A 20691-nucleotide genomic window follows, 5' to 3' on the forward strand; every position below is an offset into this window, starting at 1 on the left:
ATGAAAAGCAAATACAAAATATCCTTAAAACATTCAACCTTTATATATACCCTAATCACACCTTTCCAAAACACAAAGTATACATGAGGAGAATAGCCACACGCAAAGCAAAAAAGACCCATACACGGGGCAGCTAGGTGGCGCAGTGGATAGAGCACCGGCCCTGGAGTCAGGAGGACCTGAGTTCAAATCCGGCCTCAGACACTTAACACTTACTAGCTGTGTGACCCTGGGCAAGTCACTTAACCCCCATTGCCTCACCCAAAAAAAGGCCCATATACAAGGACTGCATGTGATCAGAATAACGCAGCAATTGTATATTTCTACATCTTCTTTCTATTTTAGGAACTATTCATAAAAATTCCTTGATGATCGTGGCTTCTACGTGAACAGTGCTTTCACTGTTGAACTGAGCTGTTCTATGCTGTTCTGGATGAATATTTCACTAGACACTTCATCTCAACTGTATGAATTAACCTACTCTGCTGCTTCTCTGATGCTCTGCTTCTAAACCGTCCTTCTGTTCAGCTGGGCTTGCTTGACATCAGTTATAGTGTACATTACTTCCAGCTTCAGGTTTAGCTGATATCTTCAGCTAAAGTAGTATCAGACCTTTCTAGGAAAAGGCAACAACCTTTATCCTAATATTTCCCCAAGGGTCAGAATTCTCCTATCCTATTCTACCGCTCAGGTACAATGTAGGGAAATATCTTGCCTTTTCTTCTCTCTTCTTCTTAGCAGCAAGTTGGAGTAGAAAGTAAAATATATTCTCTCCACTCCTTCTTGTTTTCAGCATTAAGCCATATATAATTAGTAACTATCATGTCATATGCCAATCAGCAGCTGTTGTCTCACAACACTTAGCAACTGCTTTCTTCAGGAAGCTCAGAAAGAATTTTTCTTAGAATACTAAAGCATTTATTCCCCAGACAGGTGAACTGTCAAGAGTCACCCTTCTTTATATTTTAGAGAAGGTGGATTTCCCACAGAATTATCATCATAGTATCCTTGATTCCATCAAATGGCCCTAACACAACAGAGAACTAAAGTTGGGGGGATGGGAATGGGGTGGGCAGAGGGAAAGTGTTATGGTTACAAGAAGAAAAGACCAACTACAATCAGCTTGGCTAACCGTAACCACTGACTCTTTTTCCAGACTTCAGGAGACAAATAGATGCCCATCACAACATCTCTACAACCTACCTGTGATACTAGTTTGGCAAACATTCTGTTTGGGGAAACTCTGTTCCCCACAGGACAGGGTGGTGAGGCTGATGTTGTAGGTGGTAGAATAATTTAAATGTGCCACAGAGGTTCCATTAAAGTCATTGGCCCCATTCATCGGAGAGCAGGATGGGAAATTTATTTCCCTGCTCCACTCCCCACTACGGATAGTCAGATTGAAGCCACTGTTCATGCCAGGGGGGCAGGGCCATCTTAAAGTGAGGGTTGGTTGTTTGGGCACTGGATTGCACTCAAGGAAAGCCACAGATGCAGCATCTAGAAAAAAAAATGAAAATGTTGAATCTTTTCAGTTCTGACTTTAAGACAGAGAAATATAAATATCAATTGCTTGGTCTATCACAGAATCGTAGAGTAAGAAGGAACTTCCAGGACCAGCCATCTACTCCAACCTGGAAATGGACAGGAACCCTCTCAATAACATCCATGACAAGTGATCATGCAGACTAGTGACCTGAAACTCAATCCCTCCCTAGGCATCCCAATTCGACTTTAAGGAATTCTCATTTTTTAGAATGTTTTTGCACAGATTGAGCCAAAACCTGTCTCTCTACAGCTTTTACCCCTTGTTGCTAGGTCTTTCCTCTGGGACCAAAGAGGAAGAAGTCTGATCCCTTCCACACAGAAGCTTTTCTGATACCTGAAGACAGCGGTCAAAGGCCCTTGGGCCTTCTCTTCTCCAGGCCAACTGCTACCAGTATATGGTACGTATATGGCATGGTTTCCAGTACTCTCTCTCACTATCCCTCATTACTGCCCCTGTGTATGTTCTATGGCTTATCAGTATTCTTCCTAAACCCAGAAATGAAAACAATACTCTGGATATGGCTTTAGGCCAGGACAAAGGAGAAAAGGACTATCTTGTGATAGGACTGAAACTATCAGTTGCTGGTAGCAATTGGAAAATGCAAGAATATATAATTATGGGGTAGCTGGGTGGCGCAGTGCATAAAGCACCAGCCCTGGATTCAGGAGGACCTGAGTTCAACTCTGGCTTCAGATACTTGACATGTACTAGCTATGTGACCCTGGGCAAGTCACTTAACCCTCACTTCCCTGAAAAAACAAAGATTATATAATTACTATAACTTAAGAGGAGGCATCATAGCACCAGGAACAAGTCCTGAGTTGGAAATCAGAGGACTTTGATTTTTAACCAAATGTTAAAAATTACTTTTACATGAAATTGGGAAAAAAAGAAATACTATTTTTTAAAGAGAGAAAAAAGAGATAAACAAATTGGGAGTATAATGAAAAAAATCAAAAACAAAAAACAAAAAACCCAATACATTTTTTTTTCCCCTTGGTAGGGCAATGAGGGTCACACAGCTAGTAAGTGTCAAGTGTCTGAGGCCATATTTGAACTCAGGTCCCTCCTGAATCCAGGGCCAGTGCTTTATCCACTGCGCCACCTAGCTGCCTCCAATACATTTTTTTAAAAACTTAAACACCAAAATGAATATCTTGGAAATAAAAGAAAAATTAATAACATTTAAAGAAATATTTAACTAAGTAATAAAATTAGGAGCTATTTATTAAAAAATAAAATAGAGAAACCATTAGCTAACTCTTTTTTTTAGAGAAAACAGAGGAAAGGGGGCACAGAAAAATCAAAACCCAAAAGTTTGAGCTTCCCAAGCCCCCTGCAAAGTGGCACACACCATTTCTCATCTCCATGCCCTTACCCTGGCTGTCCCCATTGCCTCCCTCTTAGAATCCCTGGCTTTCTTAAAGCTGAAGCTCAAGTACCATTTCCCCCAAGTCTTCCCCAGCTAATACCTCCCCTCCCCTTCTAAGGTTACCTTGTGCCTACATTGTATGTATCTTGTATATGGTATTTGTGTACATGTTGTCTCTTTCTCCTCATTTCCTTTATAATCCCTCTACCTAGTATAGTGCTTGACACACAGAGAGTGAAGAAAAGCATGCTGAGGGACTGACTATCCTGAAACTAAGAAGGCAGGACAGTCCCAAAATCTATAACAAATGAATTCAACAAACATAAAATGCCTCCCATGGCATTTCCTCAAGCACTGAGTTACATGCTCGGGATACAGAAACACTAATAAAACAATCTCTGCCCACAAGGAATTTTTATTTCATATGAGGAGATATATAACAGGCAGGCAGGTAGGTAGGTAAAGAGAGAGAGAGTGAGAGAGAGCGAGAGCATGAGAGAGAAATAGAGAAAGAAAGAGATGGATGGATGAATGATGGATGGAAAGAAAATAATTTCAAATGGCTAGGAATTGTAATAACTGAGGGAAATCAAGCCAAATGCTTAGAAATCTTTATTTTTACATTGTGTGTGTGTGTGTGTGTGTGTGTGTGTGTATGCATGCATAGGTCCATATGTATATATGTTATTATTAATAAAATATCTATAACAGACTTAAAGCCACCAATGCAGACTATCTAAGTTTTTCTCCCAGTTACCAGAAGGCAGGGGAGGGAAAGGCGTATATGAAAGAGGTAGGATTTTCTGAACACAAAGTGGGAATGACTACCCAGATGGACAACCAACAAAGAAGACACACAGCCATGGTGGAGCAGAGATTAACTTGAGTGAAGACCAACCAGAACAACTCACCCGTACAGAAGAATGTGTGTCCAGGCTCTCCTTGAAGATCATTCTCTCCTACTTGGGAATAGATCCTGACTTCATAAGAAGTGCCAGGGCTCAGGTCTGAGATCGTAGTATTTCTGGCCCTCAGTGTCTGGTTGATGGACAGTGGCATGGGGCTGAAGGGCCCTCCCCCAACAAGTATGATGAGATAGGTGTAGCCAGTGGAGGCGCTGTCAGTTTGTTGCCAGCTTAAGGTTACCTCTGTAGTACTGATGCTTGAAACATTGATGGTGGACACTGGACTAGGTTCTTGACAAATAAAAGGTAGTTAGTTAACTCGAATTACAGAATCACAGACACTTGTGTTTGGTTTGGTTTTTTTCCCCCACTTCCTTAACCCCTCACTCACTTCTCAGGCCTCTGCAATCTGGACCACCCCTCCCCTCATCTCTCTAGTGAATCAGTTCCCTGGAAGTGACCAATGATCTCTCAACTGTCAGAGCCAATGGCATTGGCTCAGTCCTCATTCTACTTACTTTTCCTGAAATGTCTGATCCTGGTGATCAACTTTCCTCCCGGGTGCCCTTTCCTCCCTTGGCTTCCAACCTGATTCTTCTCCTGCCTCCCAGAGTGCTCCTTCTCCATTGCTGGATCACCAGCCATTTCCTACCACCTAAACATAGGTGTCCCTCAAGAGAACCAGGCTAGGCCTTCTGTTCTCTCTTTACTATCTCCCCCCCTCTCTCAACCCAACCCCGCTAGATCTGCTCCTATGGATTCAACTATCATCTCACTGCAGATGGCCACCCTAATTTCTCTTCAGAACTCCAGCCTCACATCACCAACTGCCTCCCAAATAGCTTCTGCTGCATGTCCCACAGAATTTCAACATGCTGAAGATGCAAAATTGTCATCTTCACCCTCTTCCTCCCCAAGGGGGAAAAAAACCCTTCTGAAAAATTTCCTTTTCTGCTGTAGGCCCCAATATTCTCTCAACCATCCTTGATTTTTTTCTTTTCCCTCACCCCTCATATCAAATCAGTTGTCAAATCTCCATCCCATCCCTCATTCATCTCCTTCTCTCTATTCCCTTGTTTTTACCCTAGTTCAGGCCCACACCACAACTCCCTGGACAACTATAATAGCCTTCTTTACTGGCCTTTTTGCTTGCAGTTTCTCCTCAGCTTTCACCCTGCTGAAGTTCAGAAACTCCCAAACGCAAGAGACTGACCTGCCTCAGCCTCCCCCAGCAGCAGGGAGTGAGTAAGTGAGTGAGTGAGTGAGTGTATGCACACACACATGTGCACCACACATTTGGGCCCCAAACCATTTCCTAAGGTCGAGATCTATCCAGGCCACTCCCTGGTTCAAAGACTTTCCTTGGCTCCCCATTACCTCTAAGATAAAACATCACCTTGCCATGCTAGTTTTTAAGACCCTCCACTGGCTGATTCCTATCTGCCTTTCTGGTTGTCAGTCACACATGCCATTGCTAGCTCTGAGCCTACCCACGCCTGGGATGCGCTACCTGAAGTCTCCATAGCTTCATCTCAGAATTCTCATTTTCCTTCAAGATTCAGCTCAGATGTCAACTCCTCATGAAGTCTTCCCCGATCCCGCCATCCTAAACCCCAATTGGTAATGGCCTCCCCCTTCTTCAATTTTCCTAGAATTATGCCTTATTTGAGTAGATGTTGTATTCCATGCCCAAGAAAAGAAGTATGTAAGCTCTTTGAGGGCAAGAACACCTCTGCCTCTATGTTCCAAATGCCCAGCCCAGGGCCCAGCACCTAACACTAAATGAATGTTTCAGAACTGAAAATTCAGTCTATTCTCACCCAGGAGAAATCTGGTTTAGCCAACCTAATTTTTGTCCTCCCAAGATAATGGCATTCTCAATTAAGGTATTTATAAGGAAAGATAATCTGAGAAACTCACTTGTATACACAACTTTTGACGTTGGACTCCCTTTCGTCCCATTTCCTACTTCCGGATAGATGGTAACATTATAGCGTGTACCCGGTACTAGGCCTTCAATGGTCTCATTAAGGAATCCAGTTGTAAGGTTAAGGACCTGGGATCCATTTGTTTCTACCAGCAGATGATAACGATACCCTAGGGATGCACTGTCCTTGTTCTGCCACTTTAAGCATATTGTAGTTGTGTTAACACATACAACTTCAATGTCTGAAATGGCGCTCGGCACTATTTAAAGGGAAATGAAGAAGAGCACACATTAGTGCAGAGATGAACATGAAAGGAAAAAAAATTACTACCAATATCATCCCCTCACCCAGACAAGACATGTCATAGCCAGGAATTGACCCTGCCTCTTCTTGACTCCCAGGCTGGCTTTCTGGTGGCTCCCTGACTATAGTCACTCCCCTGTGTAACTGTCCCAGTGATTTCCATCAAACTTGCTACAATAAGACCTCTTCTGAGGAACCTTGGTTAATAAATCCTCTATACTAGGACCTTCTTCCTCTGTCTCATCATGGCCCAGAGATAACCCTGGGTTCTTGGAGGCTCTGAGGGAGGGACAATGAGCTCAGGCGGGTTATGTCAGACTTCAAAGTCTTTGAGTCTGGACCCAAGGACAGATTCTATGACCATCCTCCAGGGACCTGCTGAACTACTATCATAGAAAGTAGTCACCAGGAAACCAGCCATCAGGCAGAATTGGTTTGTGTTTGGTTTTTTTGGTTTTTTTCCAAAGAACAAGTGACTCCTAACGGTTGTTTACTAAGGCCTGGAAGGTACTGAAGCAATAGAGGGAGAACCTACAATAATGAAATCTTGGATGAAGGGAACATTTAAATTACGAGGCACAGCCATGTATTTTTTTTTTTTTTTGGTGGGGCAATGGCGGTTAAATGACTTGCCCAGGGTCACACAACTAGTAAGTGTCAAGTGTCTAAGGCCACATTTGAACTCAGGTCCTCCTAAATCTAGGGCCGGTGCTTTATCCACTGCACCCTAGCTGCCCCCCACAGCCATGTCTTAATAAAGAAATAAAACAATAAATAAAAAGATTCTTTAACACTCACTCGTTGTTTGTTCCAGTTTTCGGGAGTCTCCTTCCATTTTATCCGGTGCTCGAGGAAATATTTCAAAAGAATAGGGTGTCCCAGCTGTTAAGTTTGTAACTAGAAGCTGTTTCTCTTGGAGTGTTTCATTTCTGGAGAATGAATGATTAGTGAGTTCTTTCACAAGGATCCTGAAGGAAGAGCCTTCGCCAATCCAAGTTAAGAAAATGCTGGTGGTGGTGACATCTTTCACTTGAAATTGAGAGACTGGATGAGGGGCTGTGAGCAGGAAAGAGAGGCCATAGATGACAGAGAGTCAGGGGACAGCTCAGGCAGCCCAGGTTGAAACTCCCCCACATTTCTCACACCCTAGCCACTGGCCAGAGGACCATGAAGTGTGTCTATATGAACACCTGACACCAGAGCCAGATGAACTCGCACGTTCCAGAATCTCGGAACAAAGGGACCCAAGAGGCCCGATCCGTACCAGGATAAGACTCCCTCCCCCACAACATACTGACAAGTGATCACCCAGACTCTGCTCAAAGCCCTCTGAAGATGAAACCCACAACCATCCTAGTCCTTCCATTCCCCTTTTAGCTCTTATCATCATCTCCATTACCATTTCTATTATTAGCACTTCATTCTAGCCTTTTGTGGAATTCCAATTTATCATCATCAATCATTACAATGATGGCTTTCTTGACATCAAGCCAAAACTCATCTCTTTGCAACTCCACCCACTCCTCCTAATTCTGTCTTCTGGAGCCAAGAAGACTGAATCTTGGGGGCATCTAGATAGAGCACCGGCCCTGGAGTCAGGAGGACCCGAGTTCAAATCCAGCCTCAGACACTTAATACTTACTAGCTGTGTGACCCTGGGCAAGTCACTTAACCCCAATTGCCTCACTAAAAAAAAAAAAGAAGACTGAATCTCTTTCTCCTTTCACACCTCAGCCCTTCAAATCTTGGAAGGTAGCTATCCTGTTCCCTCTGAATCTTCTCCTTTTGAGGGCAAAGAAACCCAGTTCCTTCAACCAGCTTTTAGATGGCAGGAACACAAGATCTTTCACTATCCCGGTCATCCTTCTCTGGATAATCTCCAGCTTATCAATATCCTTCCTAAAAGGTGGTACCCAGGAGGAAACACGTAAGTGGGAGGGGGTGGAATCTGTGCCATAAATAACCAAGAATAATCTGGACCAGTTGCACAGGCATTGGAAACACAATTCTTAACTAGAAAACCCACTTCTTCATTTGACTCAATCTAATAAGCATTTAGTGAGCCCTGACTATGTAACAGGCAATGAGCTAGGTGCTGGGGACACAGAGACAAAAAAGAAAGAAAAGAAGGAAGAAGGGAGGGAGGGAGAGAGGAAGAGAGAGAGGGAGAAAAAGAAAGAAAGAGAGAGAGAGAGAGAGAGAAAGAAACTGTCTTAGAGTATTATAGCTATGCTTCATTTTAAATATATACATTCCAGTAGATCATTGGCCCCCTGAGGGCTGACTGTTTTCATTTTTGTCTTTGTTTACCCAGCACCAAGGACAGTGCCTTGTGCCATTAATAAATGTTTACTGAACTCAGTCAAGCAAACATGTTACTTTGTATGAACTGAATTTTTGTGAACTGTCTCAAATTATTGGATTTTCTTCAGAATGGGAGCCAGACTGTTTTCTACACATCAGATCCAAAAAAAAAAAGGGGGGGGGGGCAATATAATACAGAGAACCAACTAGACCAGAATTCTTCAGGCAAAGGGTGCAAAGACTCCCTGAGGAGCATCTTCTCCCTAGGTCAGAGTTCAAGCTTTGGGTCCAAACTTTAGCCTCTTGATTCTGTTTTCTTCTTCAGCACTGGTATGTTCAACAGCAGGAGCAGAGAGACCCTAGACCACTGGACAGAGAACTTACCTGTATAAGCCTGGGTAAAGCCTGGCTGGCCTTCAGGATCATGGTTTCTTTTAGGATACACTGTGAAGTTATATAACGTGGTAGAATTGAGCTCACTGATGGTAACACAGGTATCGCTAGAATTCCGGTTAAAAGGGGGACCATTCCCAGCAACATGTATTCTATATGTGTAGTCGGATGATGAGTTATCACTGTTCTTCCAAGCCAACTTCACTTCTGTGGCAGTGACATTCTCAACTTGGACATCAAACACTTGAACAGATTCTGTTGAAAATGAAAGCATACTAAATTAGGCATGTGACCAGCAGGAAAGGAGAAAGATCCATTCTTCCTCAGCTCAGTATCCAGTCTAATACAAGGCATTCTCTCGTCAGCTCGGTACTCAAAGAGCATGAGATTTGAAGTCTGAAAACCTGTGTTCCGTCAGTCTAATCTACCAACATTTATTAATTGTTTACTATGTATCTGGCACCATGTTAATTAAGCACTAGGATACAAAGAAAGGCAAAAACAAGAGTTCCATTTCCAGTTCTGATGCTTACTAGCTGTTTGACCCAGGACAAGTCATTTCATGTGGCTAAGCCTTAGTTTCCCCATCTGTAAAATGTAAAAATGGTCTCTGCTCAGAAAGAACTAACATTTCAACTTTGGGGATATAATACAAATAGATATATGAGCACTGGATCATGGACCTGGAGCTGGAAGGGGCCATGAAGTACAATGAGTGAAATTCTTTCATCTTATGGTTGAGGAAATGAAGACTAAAGTAGGTGAAGTGACTTGCCCGAGGTCTCATGGCATGAGATGTGAATCAAGGTCCTCTGACTTGGAGCAAGTGTTCTCTCTACTGTTCTCTGCGGTCAACATGATAATTGGAGGAGGAAAAGAGCATTAACAACTAAAAATACAAAGAAAAGCTTCCCTTCTGGGAATGATAGCTAAAAAGTACCCCACCTATGCAGGAAGGTAATCCAGTGACTAGAGAACTAGGCCTGAAGTCAGGAAGGCCTAAGCTCAAATACAGTCTTAAGACATTTCCTAGTTGTGTGACCCTAGACACTTAACCTCTCTGTTTCTTCATCTCTAAAGGGGGGATAATAATAGCATTTACTTCCCAGGGTTGTTGTGAGAATCAAATAAGATACTATATGTCAAATGGGGCAGCTGGGTGGTGCAGTGGACAGAGTGCTGACCCTAGAGTCAGGAGGACCTGAGTTCAAACCCAACCTCAGACACTTCCTAGCTGTGTGACCCTGGGCAAGTCACTTAACCCTGTTAACCTCAGTTCCTCATCTATAAAATGAGCTAAAGAATGAAGTGGCAAACTACCCAAGTATCTTTGCCAAGAAAACCCCAAATGGGGTCATAAAGAGTCAGACACAACTGAAAACAACTCAACAACATCAATATGACAAATTATTCTGCAAACCTTAAAGCACTATATAAATGCCATCCATTATTATTGAAAATTGTCTGAGGGGCAGCTAGGTGGTGCAGTGGATAGAGCACTGGCCCTGGATTCAGGAGGACCTGAGTTCAAATCCGGCCTCAGACACTTTACACTGTGTGACCCTGGGCAAGTCACTTAACACCAATTGCCTCACACCACCCCCCAAAAAAATCGTCTGAGCAGCTGTGTAGACAAAAGATTGAAGAAAAAAGAGACAGGAAGCTAAGAGTTCAATAAGGAGGCTATTGCAATAGTCCGGGTGAGAGACACTAAGGGCTTGAAGTACGGTGGGAGCTGTTCGAGTAAAAAAGAGAGAAGGTTCTAACTAGAGCGGGGGAGTGTGCACATGAGGGTTCTGTATCAAATGAGCAAGAATCCCAAACTGCTTACATGTGGGCATTTTGGAAACCGAACATGAGTTCTGGTCCTCGTCCATGTGTCTCAAGGAATCTAAAGGAATTAAACTTACTAGTCTTGAAGGTTTTCATTTGAGGGTCTCCTTCAGTCCCACCGGCTGCTTGAGAAAAAACAGTGACCCGGTATGAAGTTCCCGAATTTAACCCGGTAACATCGACCCTTGTGTTTGGGGAGGTATCTGCAGGCGACCGGGCTTTCTTTTGGAGGTTGCATTTAGATGCCAAGGTGTTGGAGTCAGAGGTTGGCTGAAGCGAACCGTCTGCTGTGCTCATATCTTTGTCGTTGACACCTGTTTCAAATGATACAAAAGACCATTAAAAGAGAAGAAGCAAATGCTTCTTGTCCTCTCGTGGCGCATGTAAAATCAGCACAGCTTAGCTTCCCAAGGCATGCACTGAATGTTGGCCACGGCATTTCTTCAAGCAACACCCCAGTGATGCCATCATAGTATGGCGTATTTCCTTTCAGTCTCACTGATTTCATGCAACTTCATATTTAAGAGATTTTTTTTCCATCCCACTTGATTCCAAGGCTCTCCCCTTCCCATCCCTAACTCCCTTATTATCCTGGATCAAGATGGAACATTCCTATACAAGTGGGTATCTTAGTGGTATTTAGTTACCATCCCTATGGCAACTATATGAATATTCATGATGAGCAACCCATTAACTTTTGGAGTAACTTGTCAGGAAATTTGACCTAGGGAGACCCAGCTAGAGAAGAGCTAGAGCAAGGGGTGAGGGGTCCAGAAATTAAAATTCTAGTTCTGGCTCCACCATCTGGCCCAAGTAATTTCACTCTGCTCGGTATGTTTTCCTCTCTGTGAAGTGAGTGGGTTAGAAGAGCCACTCTCCAGGGTGCTGCCCCATGCTGACTTCCTACCTTCTAAAGGGCGTCTCTGTTCCAAGGCCCTCCCCCGCCAGTTCTTACCTTCCCTATTCTAAGGGCCCTTCTGGCTAACATTCTATGTTCTAAGGGCCCTCCTGTTGACAGCCTCTGAAAATGCTTCATCACCTCGTACCAACTCTCTAGTGTAGGCCTTCACCACCTATCATGTGGATCATGACAACAGTCTGATAGTTGGTCTGCCTGCCTCAGGTCTCTCCCCATACCAGATCACTCTCCTTTCAACCAGTACAGTATTTTCCCTAAAGTGAAGGTTTACCCATCATCATGCCCCTTAATCAATAAACGACAGTGCCTCCCTATGGCACAAGATGCTCTATTTGGCCCTCAAAGCCTTTTATAACCCAGGCCCCTCCTACCTTTCCCATCTACTCCCTGACACCTACTCTTTGATCCAATGACACCAGCCTCCTAGTTGTTCTACAAACTAGACTTTTCTCTTAGCTCTGGGCACTCTCTCTGGCTGCCCCCCATGCCTGGAACGTTCTCCCCCCCTCAACTCTGCCTACTGACTTCCCAAACTTCTTCCAAGTACCAACTAAAATCCAACCTTCTACAGGAAGCCTCCAAATTCCAGTGCTTTCCCACTCTAAATTATTTCCTATTTATCCTAGACATGCTTTGTTCTTTGTGTATTTGACATAAGTGCTTTGTATATGTTTTATATATGTTCATCTATTGTCTCCCTCTTTACATTGTGAACCCAGAGAGTACAGGGACGAACTGTTAGCTTAACACAGCACCTGACACATAACATGTGCTTAATAAATATTGATTAGAGAGCTCCAATGGCGCTGGAAATCTATAGCATGGATGTTACTGCTAATATTTTGGACCAATGGATACAAAAGCACACAAACCGAGACATCCCAGACCCAGAACCTCTGAGGTCCCAAGCACTCTATCCTGAGACAGCCTAGAAATCCCTGAAGATCCAGGGCTCTGAGCTGTGAAGATCAAGGACATGGCCTAAAACTAACCAGCTCTCTTGCTGTCGCGGTCAGCAAAGTAACCCATTTGACCCAAGTCAAGACCAAGCAGAACCTATCACTATCAGAGGGCATCTGGTCCAGTCCCTTCAGATGAGGAAACCAGAGCCAAGAGAAGGTAAATCCCAAGGAGCAGATCTGGGATTCTAATTCGTGTTCTCTGGACCCAAACCCAAACTTCTTTCTACCCCATGGCGCTAAAAATTACAACAGACCAAACCCTAATCAATGACTCCATGAGACAGAAAGAAATATGAAGTATGAAAAATGGAAGCCATCAACAGAGAAAGAACTGATGGTATGTGAATACAGATTGAGGTACAATTTGAAATTCCAAGTCACACACCATGTTCTCCCTAATCTCTGCCCCCACAACCCCTGACATCCTCAGACCTTTCTAGACATTCAATATCGTGCATTCTAGTTACCTACAGTTGTGTCTTCTCCTACAACCAGTCTTAGAACTTCATGAAGGCAGTGCTGCGTCATACCTAAACTATGCATCTCCCCTCAGAGCCTAGCACAAGGATCCGTACACAGTTGACACCCAGTAAATATTTCTTTTTTTTCTTTTTTTTTTTTTTTTTTGCTGGGCAATGAGGGTTAAATGACTTGCCCAGGGTCACACAGCTAGTAAGTGTCAAGTGTCTGAGGCCGGATTTGAACTCAGGTCCTCCTGAATCCAGGGCCGTTGCTTTATCCACTGCGCCACCTAGCCGCCCCATAAATATTTCTTAAATCAGGTTTCAGTTCACTCACATTAGTACCACACAAAAGCACGACCCTGAGGACACTATACAAGATTGGGGTCACAAGTTTCTGAGAGTAAGCAAGGACAGTGATGTCCCAAATCATTGCGGTCTTCACTGAATTTCTTTCACTACCACTATCATTATATTCCCTTCCTCAAATCCAACCTCCTGCCTCAGTGTCACCTGAAATGAACAGGATCAGGAGAAAATAACTGAGAAACCAGTTCTATGACTCACCTGTCTGGCTCTGTGTGAAGTTGGGGTCTCCTTGGAGCTGACATGGTTCTGGAAGAAAGAAAGCGAGCTGGTACTGCAGACCTGGCTCAAGGCCTGAAATATTAAGTAGGATGTGGGAGGATGAATTGTTCTCATCTTCAAAATATTCAAATAGGAGGTGGGTTGCCACACTGCCATTAGCTGAGGGCCAGCTTAGAGTGGCCTCAGTTATGCCCACATCTGTGACCTGGAGCTTGGACACTGGATTCGGTTCTATTTGAAAAGGAACAGGAGACAGAGACAGAGAAAGAGACAGAGACATTATTAGCAATCAATTTTAATTCATTAACAACAGAGGGGCACCATGTTGAACATAGGGAAGCGGGATTGAACTTTTGATTTCATTGACATAGAGAACTCTTGGATAGGGAAACCCCCCGGACCAACGCAGCTCAGCACCTTCTCTGCTACCTAGAGCACCGAGAGGCAAGGGGCTCGCCCAGGGTCACCATAGCCAGGCAGACCCTGAACCCACAACTCCTGCCTCTGAGGCGACTCTCTAACCACTCTGCCACAACACCTCCCTCCATGGGGAACCTAAAGGCCTCCAGTCCCTCCACAGCATTACCAAGCCCTGTAGGCTGGGCCAGGCCACACCAAGAATATAAGGGTCAGTTCTAGGAGCATATTTTAAAAATAGGGACAAGCTGGGACAGCTAGGTGGTGCAGTGGATAAAGCACTGGCCCTGGATTCAGGAGGACCTGAGTTCAAATCTGGCCTCAGACACTTAACACTTACTAATGGTGTGACCTTGGGCAAGTCACTTAACCTTCATTGCCCCCCCCCCTAAAAAAAGGAATAGGAACAAGCTGGAGAGCAGCCAGAGGAGATCAACCAGCATGGAAGGAGACCTCAAGATCCAGGAAACAGAGGGATTATACAGAATGGCTAATTGTGGCAGTGAGGTTAGACTTGCTCTCTGTGACCTCGGAGCAGAAGCTGCAAACAGATGGATTTCTGGCTGACATTTAAACACATAAGCGGGTGCGCGCGCACGCGCACACACACACACACACACACACTCTCTCCCTCCCTCCCTCCCTCCCTCTCCTTCTCTCTCTCTCTCCACTTCCTCTGAGGGCTAACTGTCCAAAAGTGGACAGGAAAATTGAAGACATCTCTCCTCTTCCCACCCACTTCCTTCACCTGATCCTGCAAATAAGCATGGAAGATGTTTTGTAGGCAGTAATTGCCAGAATCCTATAAAATTTCTGATTAAGTCTCTATTTCCAAGCCAAACTTTCTCTCTCTCTCTCTCTCTCTCTCTCTCTCTCTCTCTCTCTCTCTCTCTCTCTCACACACACACACACACACACACACACACACACACACACACACGGAATTAAAATAAACAAATACATGATCATGCTTTTTCTTTATCACAAAAGAGGGTTCACTCACTAGGGGGAACCAGGATATTTCAACAAACAGCTAAACTATAAATATGGAAGGCATCAGGAAAACTTTAAAACAAAAAACCCTACTATGACAAACTACTGAATGCATCTTCAACGGAGAGTTTACAGAAAGGCAGGGAGAAGAATCACCCAGGAGGAGCCACGATCTCCTTGGCCGAGGGACTGCCCACACGAGCAGATCAAAGATGTGTCCATGGCAGCCTTTCTGTCTAGCTTTCTGGCAAAAACCCATCCCGCCTTAGCAAAACCGTGGCCCTGGCATTCTTGAGACAGCCTGGTACAGAGGCAATAAAGGGCCAAGGTGCCCCCCCCATAGACTAAGACTAGCAAAGGTCTGGGTGTCAAATGCACACAGCAGCAGCATCACAGGCTTCTCCCAAGGTCTGAGGGTTCCTATCCTGGATGGTCCCAGTGCCGGCTTGCATCCCAGCTTGCCCCCCGACCACCTCCAAGTGTCTCCTAATTTAGGCCTCGGCCCTTCTTTTGTGTGAATTACAAGAAGCCTAATGAATTACAAGAAGCCTAGTGCTTTCAGCATGACTGGCTTGTATGACCCCTATGAAAGCTTCCTTAAGTTTCACCAAGGGGCTGGCACGGAGAGGGAGCCCTCCCCATCCAAACACAGCCTAAGAACTGAATTACCCCAGCTGCTTCAGTGTTTTCGACTCCAAGGAGACCAGCCTCACTTTTTTCCCCCAGACTTCATGAGAAATCCCTTTATACATCAGTCAATATGAGCCGAGTGAGTACCATGGTATAAGGCACCCATTCCCATTCCCAGAGGGACCTACTTATTGCTCAGGGAAAACAGACTTACTTGTCGTGACATTCACAGTCTTCTGGACTCCCCGAGCCCCACCTTCCACTTCTGGGGAGATTGAGAATACATAATAAGTGCCAGGTTCTAAGTCTTTGACAGTAACATTCGGATGCTGGAGGGTGATGCTCTGTTCCTTCTCGTACTGTACAACGTATTTGTACCGAGAAGCAGCTTGGTCCGAGTTCTTCCAGGTCAGGGTCACCTCGGTTGTACCCACGCTGACAACCTCAATGGCCTCTACAGGACTAGGTTCTGTTTTTAAAAGATAGATGAGAGTAAATAAAACATAAGAATAAAATGCGCGCCTCCCATTTAGAAGCCTCTAAGAAAAGTATTGCCCCTCTCACAAAGTAGGCTTTATTTCTTTATGTCTGCTGCGGGGCCAAAAGAATTAATAAGAAGCCTAGCCTGGGATTCAGTTTGATTCCATTTAGTTCAATAAGCATGATCTCCGACTATTCTCCGCAACACAATGATCCAAAACAACCCTGAAGGACTTAGGATGAAAAATGCTATCCATCCCCAGAGAAAGAACTGATGGTGTCAGAATACAGACCGAAGCATACTTTTTTTATTTTCTTTATTTTTTTTTGCCTATGTTTTCTTTCACAACATGACTAATATGGAAATGTTTCGCATGACTGCATAGATATAACCTATATCAAATTGCTTGCCTTCTCAATGGTTGGGGGGGTGGGGAGGAGAAGGGAGAGGAGTTAGGACTCAAAGTTTTAAAACAGAATGTTAAAATTATTTTTGCATTTAATTAGGGAAAAAATAAAATACTAAATAAATTCAAAAAAAGAACTTCATGATCTTAATATGTTCCTGTATACCTTTCTGAAAATGAAATCCAGCCACAGAATACCAACAGCAACTAGAAATTTTCCTAGTTGGATTCCACATTTAATGAATGTTCATGGAATGCGAAACAATAAAGGACAAGCTTCTGTCTCATCCTTAAGGGTCTCAGAATCCAAAGGGATCATGGGAAACAATTTGTAAGCCACCCACATAATCGTGTTCAGAACAGAGAGTCAAGATCATGGAAGGGGGAGGCAAGACTTTGATCCATCTGAGGAAGGCTTCCTGAAGAGCAGTGGCTTGTGTTGGAAAAAGCCTGAGGAACCCAGACTGATCCATGAAGGGGTTCTAAGATCCAACAGAAACTTGGATTCAGAGGAACTTATGTGAGTCCCCACACAGTCTCGGACCAATAAGGAACCTCTCTGAGCTTGAGTGTTCTCCTCTCTAAAAGGAGGGCCTTTAACAATTTCCCAGCTCTAGGAGTCATGATCCTCTCCAACTTCTCTGAAATATGAAGGCCAGAGAAGAAAACAGAGGCATGGGCAAAGTCCATCTCCACCACGTTGAGTTTGCACATCTGAGCAGCTGAATGGGGATGGGAGCTGGGGAGAAATCTGCAGAGAGCAGTCAAAAATAACAACAACCAGCATTTCTACAATGCTTTACGGTTCCAGAAACACTTGATTGGCATTATCTCATTTGATCGTCAAAATAAACCTGGGAGGGAGGAGTGGTTATTTTCCCCATTTTGCAAATGAGGAAACTGAGACTGAGTGGTTAAAGAACTTGCCCAGGGTCACATAGTAAAAGACAGAGCCAGGCATTTGAACTCAGGGCTTCCCAGCTCTGAGCTCAGCACTCTGTAAACCAGCTCACAGTCTCATTAAAACCTTCTCCGCTAGGAAGCAGAAAAGTGGCAAGTCGTCAAAGAAGGTAGGGGGAAGGGGGATTCAGAGGACAACAGATTGAAGGCCTTCCCTGTGTATTTTACACACAAAAAAAAAAACCAGGAGTGGATTGTGGCCCAAGGAAGAAAGTTTATACCTCAGATGGGAAGCTTCAGGAAACTGGTCCAAGGTTTTAAGCTCAAGACTAACCTTTGGTACTGGGCTAACCATACAATTCCTGTGCTTGACAATCCTCCATGTCTTTTATTGTCTGAACATACAGTAAATTTCCAGTTCCCCTAATCTGGCCCCTTTCCCCATTTACAGCCTTACCTCATAGGCCCTGCCATGTCTTCCATGCAGCTCCCCCCAAGCCACAACCCCCATCCCTTTATCATCCACTGAGTTTCCAGCTCCCTGAAGCACCCATGTATTGTTTATATGACGGCTACCTGTCTGTCCCCTCGCCTCTGTGTTCTCGCTAAGCCCCATGGGGACAGGAGCTGTCTTATCTTGGCCTTTTTCTTCCCTCCCACATACTACCTTGGTCCAGCCCAAGGCTCTGAATAATTGCTTTATCCAAGTGAATGGGATTGCTGGGCAGGAGCTGAGATCATGATTCTGCCAGAGATCAGGGTTTTCAAGGAAGTCCGGGTGTGTGCTTTCACCAGCCCCACTCTGCCAGGGAACAGGAACAGCTGTCTACCTAACGCAGCATGAAGGGGACCCTCTGCCCTTTGTCACTTACGTGTTGACCACTTTTTGCAGCAGGTACTATTACCATTCTTCAGCTCGATCCTGTACATCTCCCCAGGGCTCAGCCCCACAATTCTATTATTCTTTAGCTGGCCAGTCACCTGGCCACCTTCACTGGTCACACTGATGACAGACAAGGTGTCTGGTAAATCAATTTCAGTGGTTGTGGAGCTTAAAGTCATCGGACCACATTCAACACCTGTAGGAAACAAGACCCAAACAATGGTGTGTCCTCCATTCTCATAGCCATGGAACATGGAGATCATTGATAATCATCAGATAATAAACCTCAAGGGAGAAGAGATATCAGAGAGCATCTGGTCCAGTCCCTTCCGATGAAGGGACCAGGGCCAAGAGAAGCTAACTCCCAAGTAGCAGATCTGGGATTCTAATTCATGTTCTCTGAACCCAAAGCCAAACTTCTTTCCACCCCATGGCACTGCCTCTCTCTAAGGCACACAAGCGTCTCAGGAGGGAAGATTCCATTAAACAAGATGATATGATGCAAATTGTTCTGGATTCAAATTCCACCTTTAGTGGTTCCTAGATGTTGCAACTCAGAGAAAGTCATTTATCCTTTCTCTAAGTCTCAGTTTCCTAATCTATAAAGTAGAACGTTAGACTGCTTATAGCATCTACCTTATTGGGTTGCTGTAAGCATCAGATAAGACAATCACTAATACTCTAATTTCTATAGAGTTTTAAGCACAAAGCACTCACCTCACAATAACCCTGTCAAGTGGACATATTGTCCCCATCTATTAGATCAGGAAAACTGAGGCTCAGAAAAGGTTGTAGGGTCCCCCAATCAGTACCTGTAAGAGGTGGAATCCAAGCCCAGGCCCCATATAATCCCAAGTCCCAAGTTCTCTCTACTGGAGATAGCACTCTCACATAAAGCCATTTGTGGGTTTTTTTTTATTTTTTTATTTTTTAGTGAGGCAATTGGAGTTAAGTGACTTGCCCAGGGTCACACAGCTAGTAAGTGTTAAGTGTCTGAGGTCAGGTACTCCTGACTCCAGGGCCGGTGCTTTATCCACTGCGCCACCTAGCTGCCCCCTCACATAAAGCCATTTGTAAAGCATAAATGTACGGCTATATCACCTACTGATTTGCCATCAAGCCCTAGTGAGGTCAGAGAGACAAAACAATTGGGGAAAGGTTCAGCAATTTGGGGCGTGCCGATACAATTAGGCTGTGGCATAAGAAATTATGAATAGGAAGAATTCAAAGAAATTCAGGAAGGATCGTCTAAACCACTACAGAGCAAAGCAGGCTGAGCCAAGAGAACAGTGTGCATGATGACCACAATAATGAAAAGGAAAACAGAAGCCTGACCATGATACATTTCTCTGGCTTCTCAGCATGGAAGGGGCCAGACCACAGGTGCGAAGGAGGCTTTCATTTTCTGACACAGGCAAGGTACTGATTTCCTGAAATGCCTCTCTACATTGCCAAGAAAGATTCTATGCGGGTTGAGTGAGTCACTGGAAAGGGACTACAGCATTTTTTAAGTAATAATTTTTCTTAAATCCTTATCAGCTCAGAGACAGATTGATCATCAGCCAAAATGTCTGAGGGCTTTGTGATCTTCCCTTTCACTTCCATTAGGGGGCAGTAGAAAACAGACAGCATATTTACAAAAGAGTCAATGATACTTACTACAGTCACCTGCATCTGCAATCTGTAACAGAAAGAAAGAAAAAAAGGAAGTCAGTCAACCCACTGGGCTACGGAAAATGCAAACCAGAAAAAAAAGCAGTTGAGAATCTGGCAGCTGGGGGAGCGGGTAGGGGGCACTGGACCAGGAGTGGAGCTGGATGATGGATCCCCAAGCTTCCTTTCCAGGTCTCAGTTCTCTGCTGTAACATCCATCCCAAGGCCCGGGCAGCAAGTGTTGGAGCATCTGGCCATTGGATGCTAGCACTTAGAGCGTCAATGTGGTTCAGCATGAAGAGGGCTGACTCTGAAGTCAGAGCCAGGGTTCAAATCCCAGCTCAGCCACTTAGACCTATATGATCTTAGAAAAGTCACTCCTCTCTCTATTCCTCAGTTTCTTCATCTCTAAAATGAGGGGGTTGAACTAAAGGACTTCTATGTTCCCTTACAACTCTAGACCTGTGATCCCATGATTTCTAGTGGTTCCCATTTTAGCAGTTCACAAGATGGCCCAAGATGGTCCCATACAAATTCCTGCATGGCCTCTTAAGCAGTAAATACACGCAGAAATGATGAACGGTATGTTAAATTACACCAAGATTTTCACAATGGCTTTTTTTTTTTTGGTTGAAAGGGGTATGAAGTACAAAAAAAAAAAAAATACTGGTAATCTCCTGAACTCATTCTTCAATGATCTGGTTGAACCCCCTCATTTTATAAGCCAAGGTTAAGAGAAGGGAAGTCACACATGGGAGAGGTATAGCAGCAGCAGCTCCCAGCCCATCGCTGCTCTGAAGCCAGCCTGCCT

The 20691-nt window shown here is 44.3% G+C and overlaps 1 protein-coding gene across 2 annotated transcripts in view; it reads right to left on the reverse strand.

Annotated features, from left to right (window-relative positions):
• PTPRJ (protein tyrosine phosphatase receptor type J) overlaps window positions 1-20691 on the reverse strand; it is a 166757-nt gene that overhangs the window by 20975 nt on the left and 125091 nt on the right. For both annotated transcript variants that reach the window (XM_043971240.1, XM_043971239.1), the window contains exons 2-11: window positions 19887-19908; window positions 18217-18423; window positions 15772-16026; window positions 13497-13748; window positions 10665-10901; window positions 8746-9009; window positions 6856-7113; window positions 5747-6013; window positions 3833-4117; window positions 1204-1500 (exon numbers count right to left, since the gene is read on the reverse strand). In XM_043971240.1, the coding sequence (XP_043827175.1) occupies window positions 1204-1500; window positions 3833-4117; window positions 5747-6013; window positions 6856-7113; window positions 8746-9009; window positions 10665-10901; window positions 13497-13748; window positions 15772-16026; window positions 18217-18406 (2305 nt within the window). In that variant the 5' untranslated portion in view covers window positions 18407-18423; window positions 19887-19908. The remainder of the gene's footprint in view (window positions 1-1203; window positions 1501-3832; window positions 4118-5746; window positions 6014-6855; window positions 7114-8745; window positions 9010-10664; window positions 10902-13496; window positions 13749-15771; window positions 16027-18216; window positions 18424-19886; window positions 19909-20691) is intronic.

The sequence above is a fragment of the Dromiciops gliroides genome, chromosome 6 (assembly GCF_019393635.1).
Source record: "Dromiciops gliroides isolate mDroGli1 chromosome 6, mDroGli1.pri, whole genome shotgun sequence".
NCBI lineage: Eukaryota > Metazoa > Chordata > Mammalia > Microbiotheria > Microbiotheriidae > Dromiciops > Dromiciops gliroides.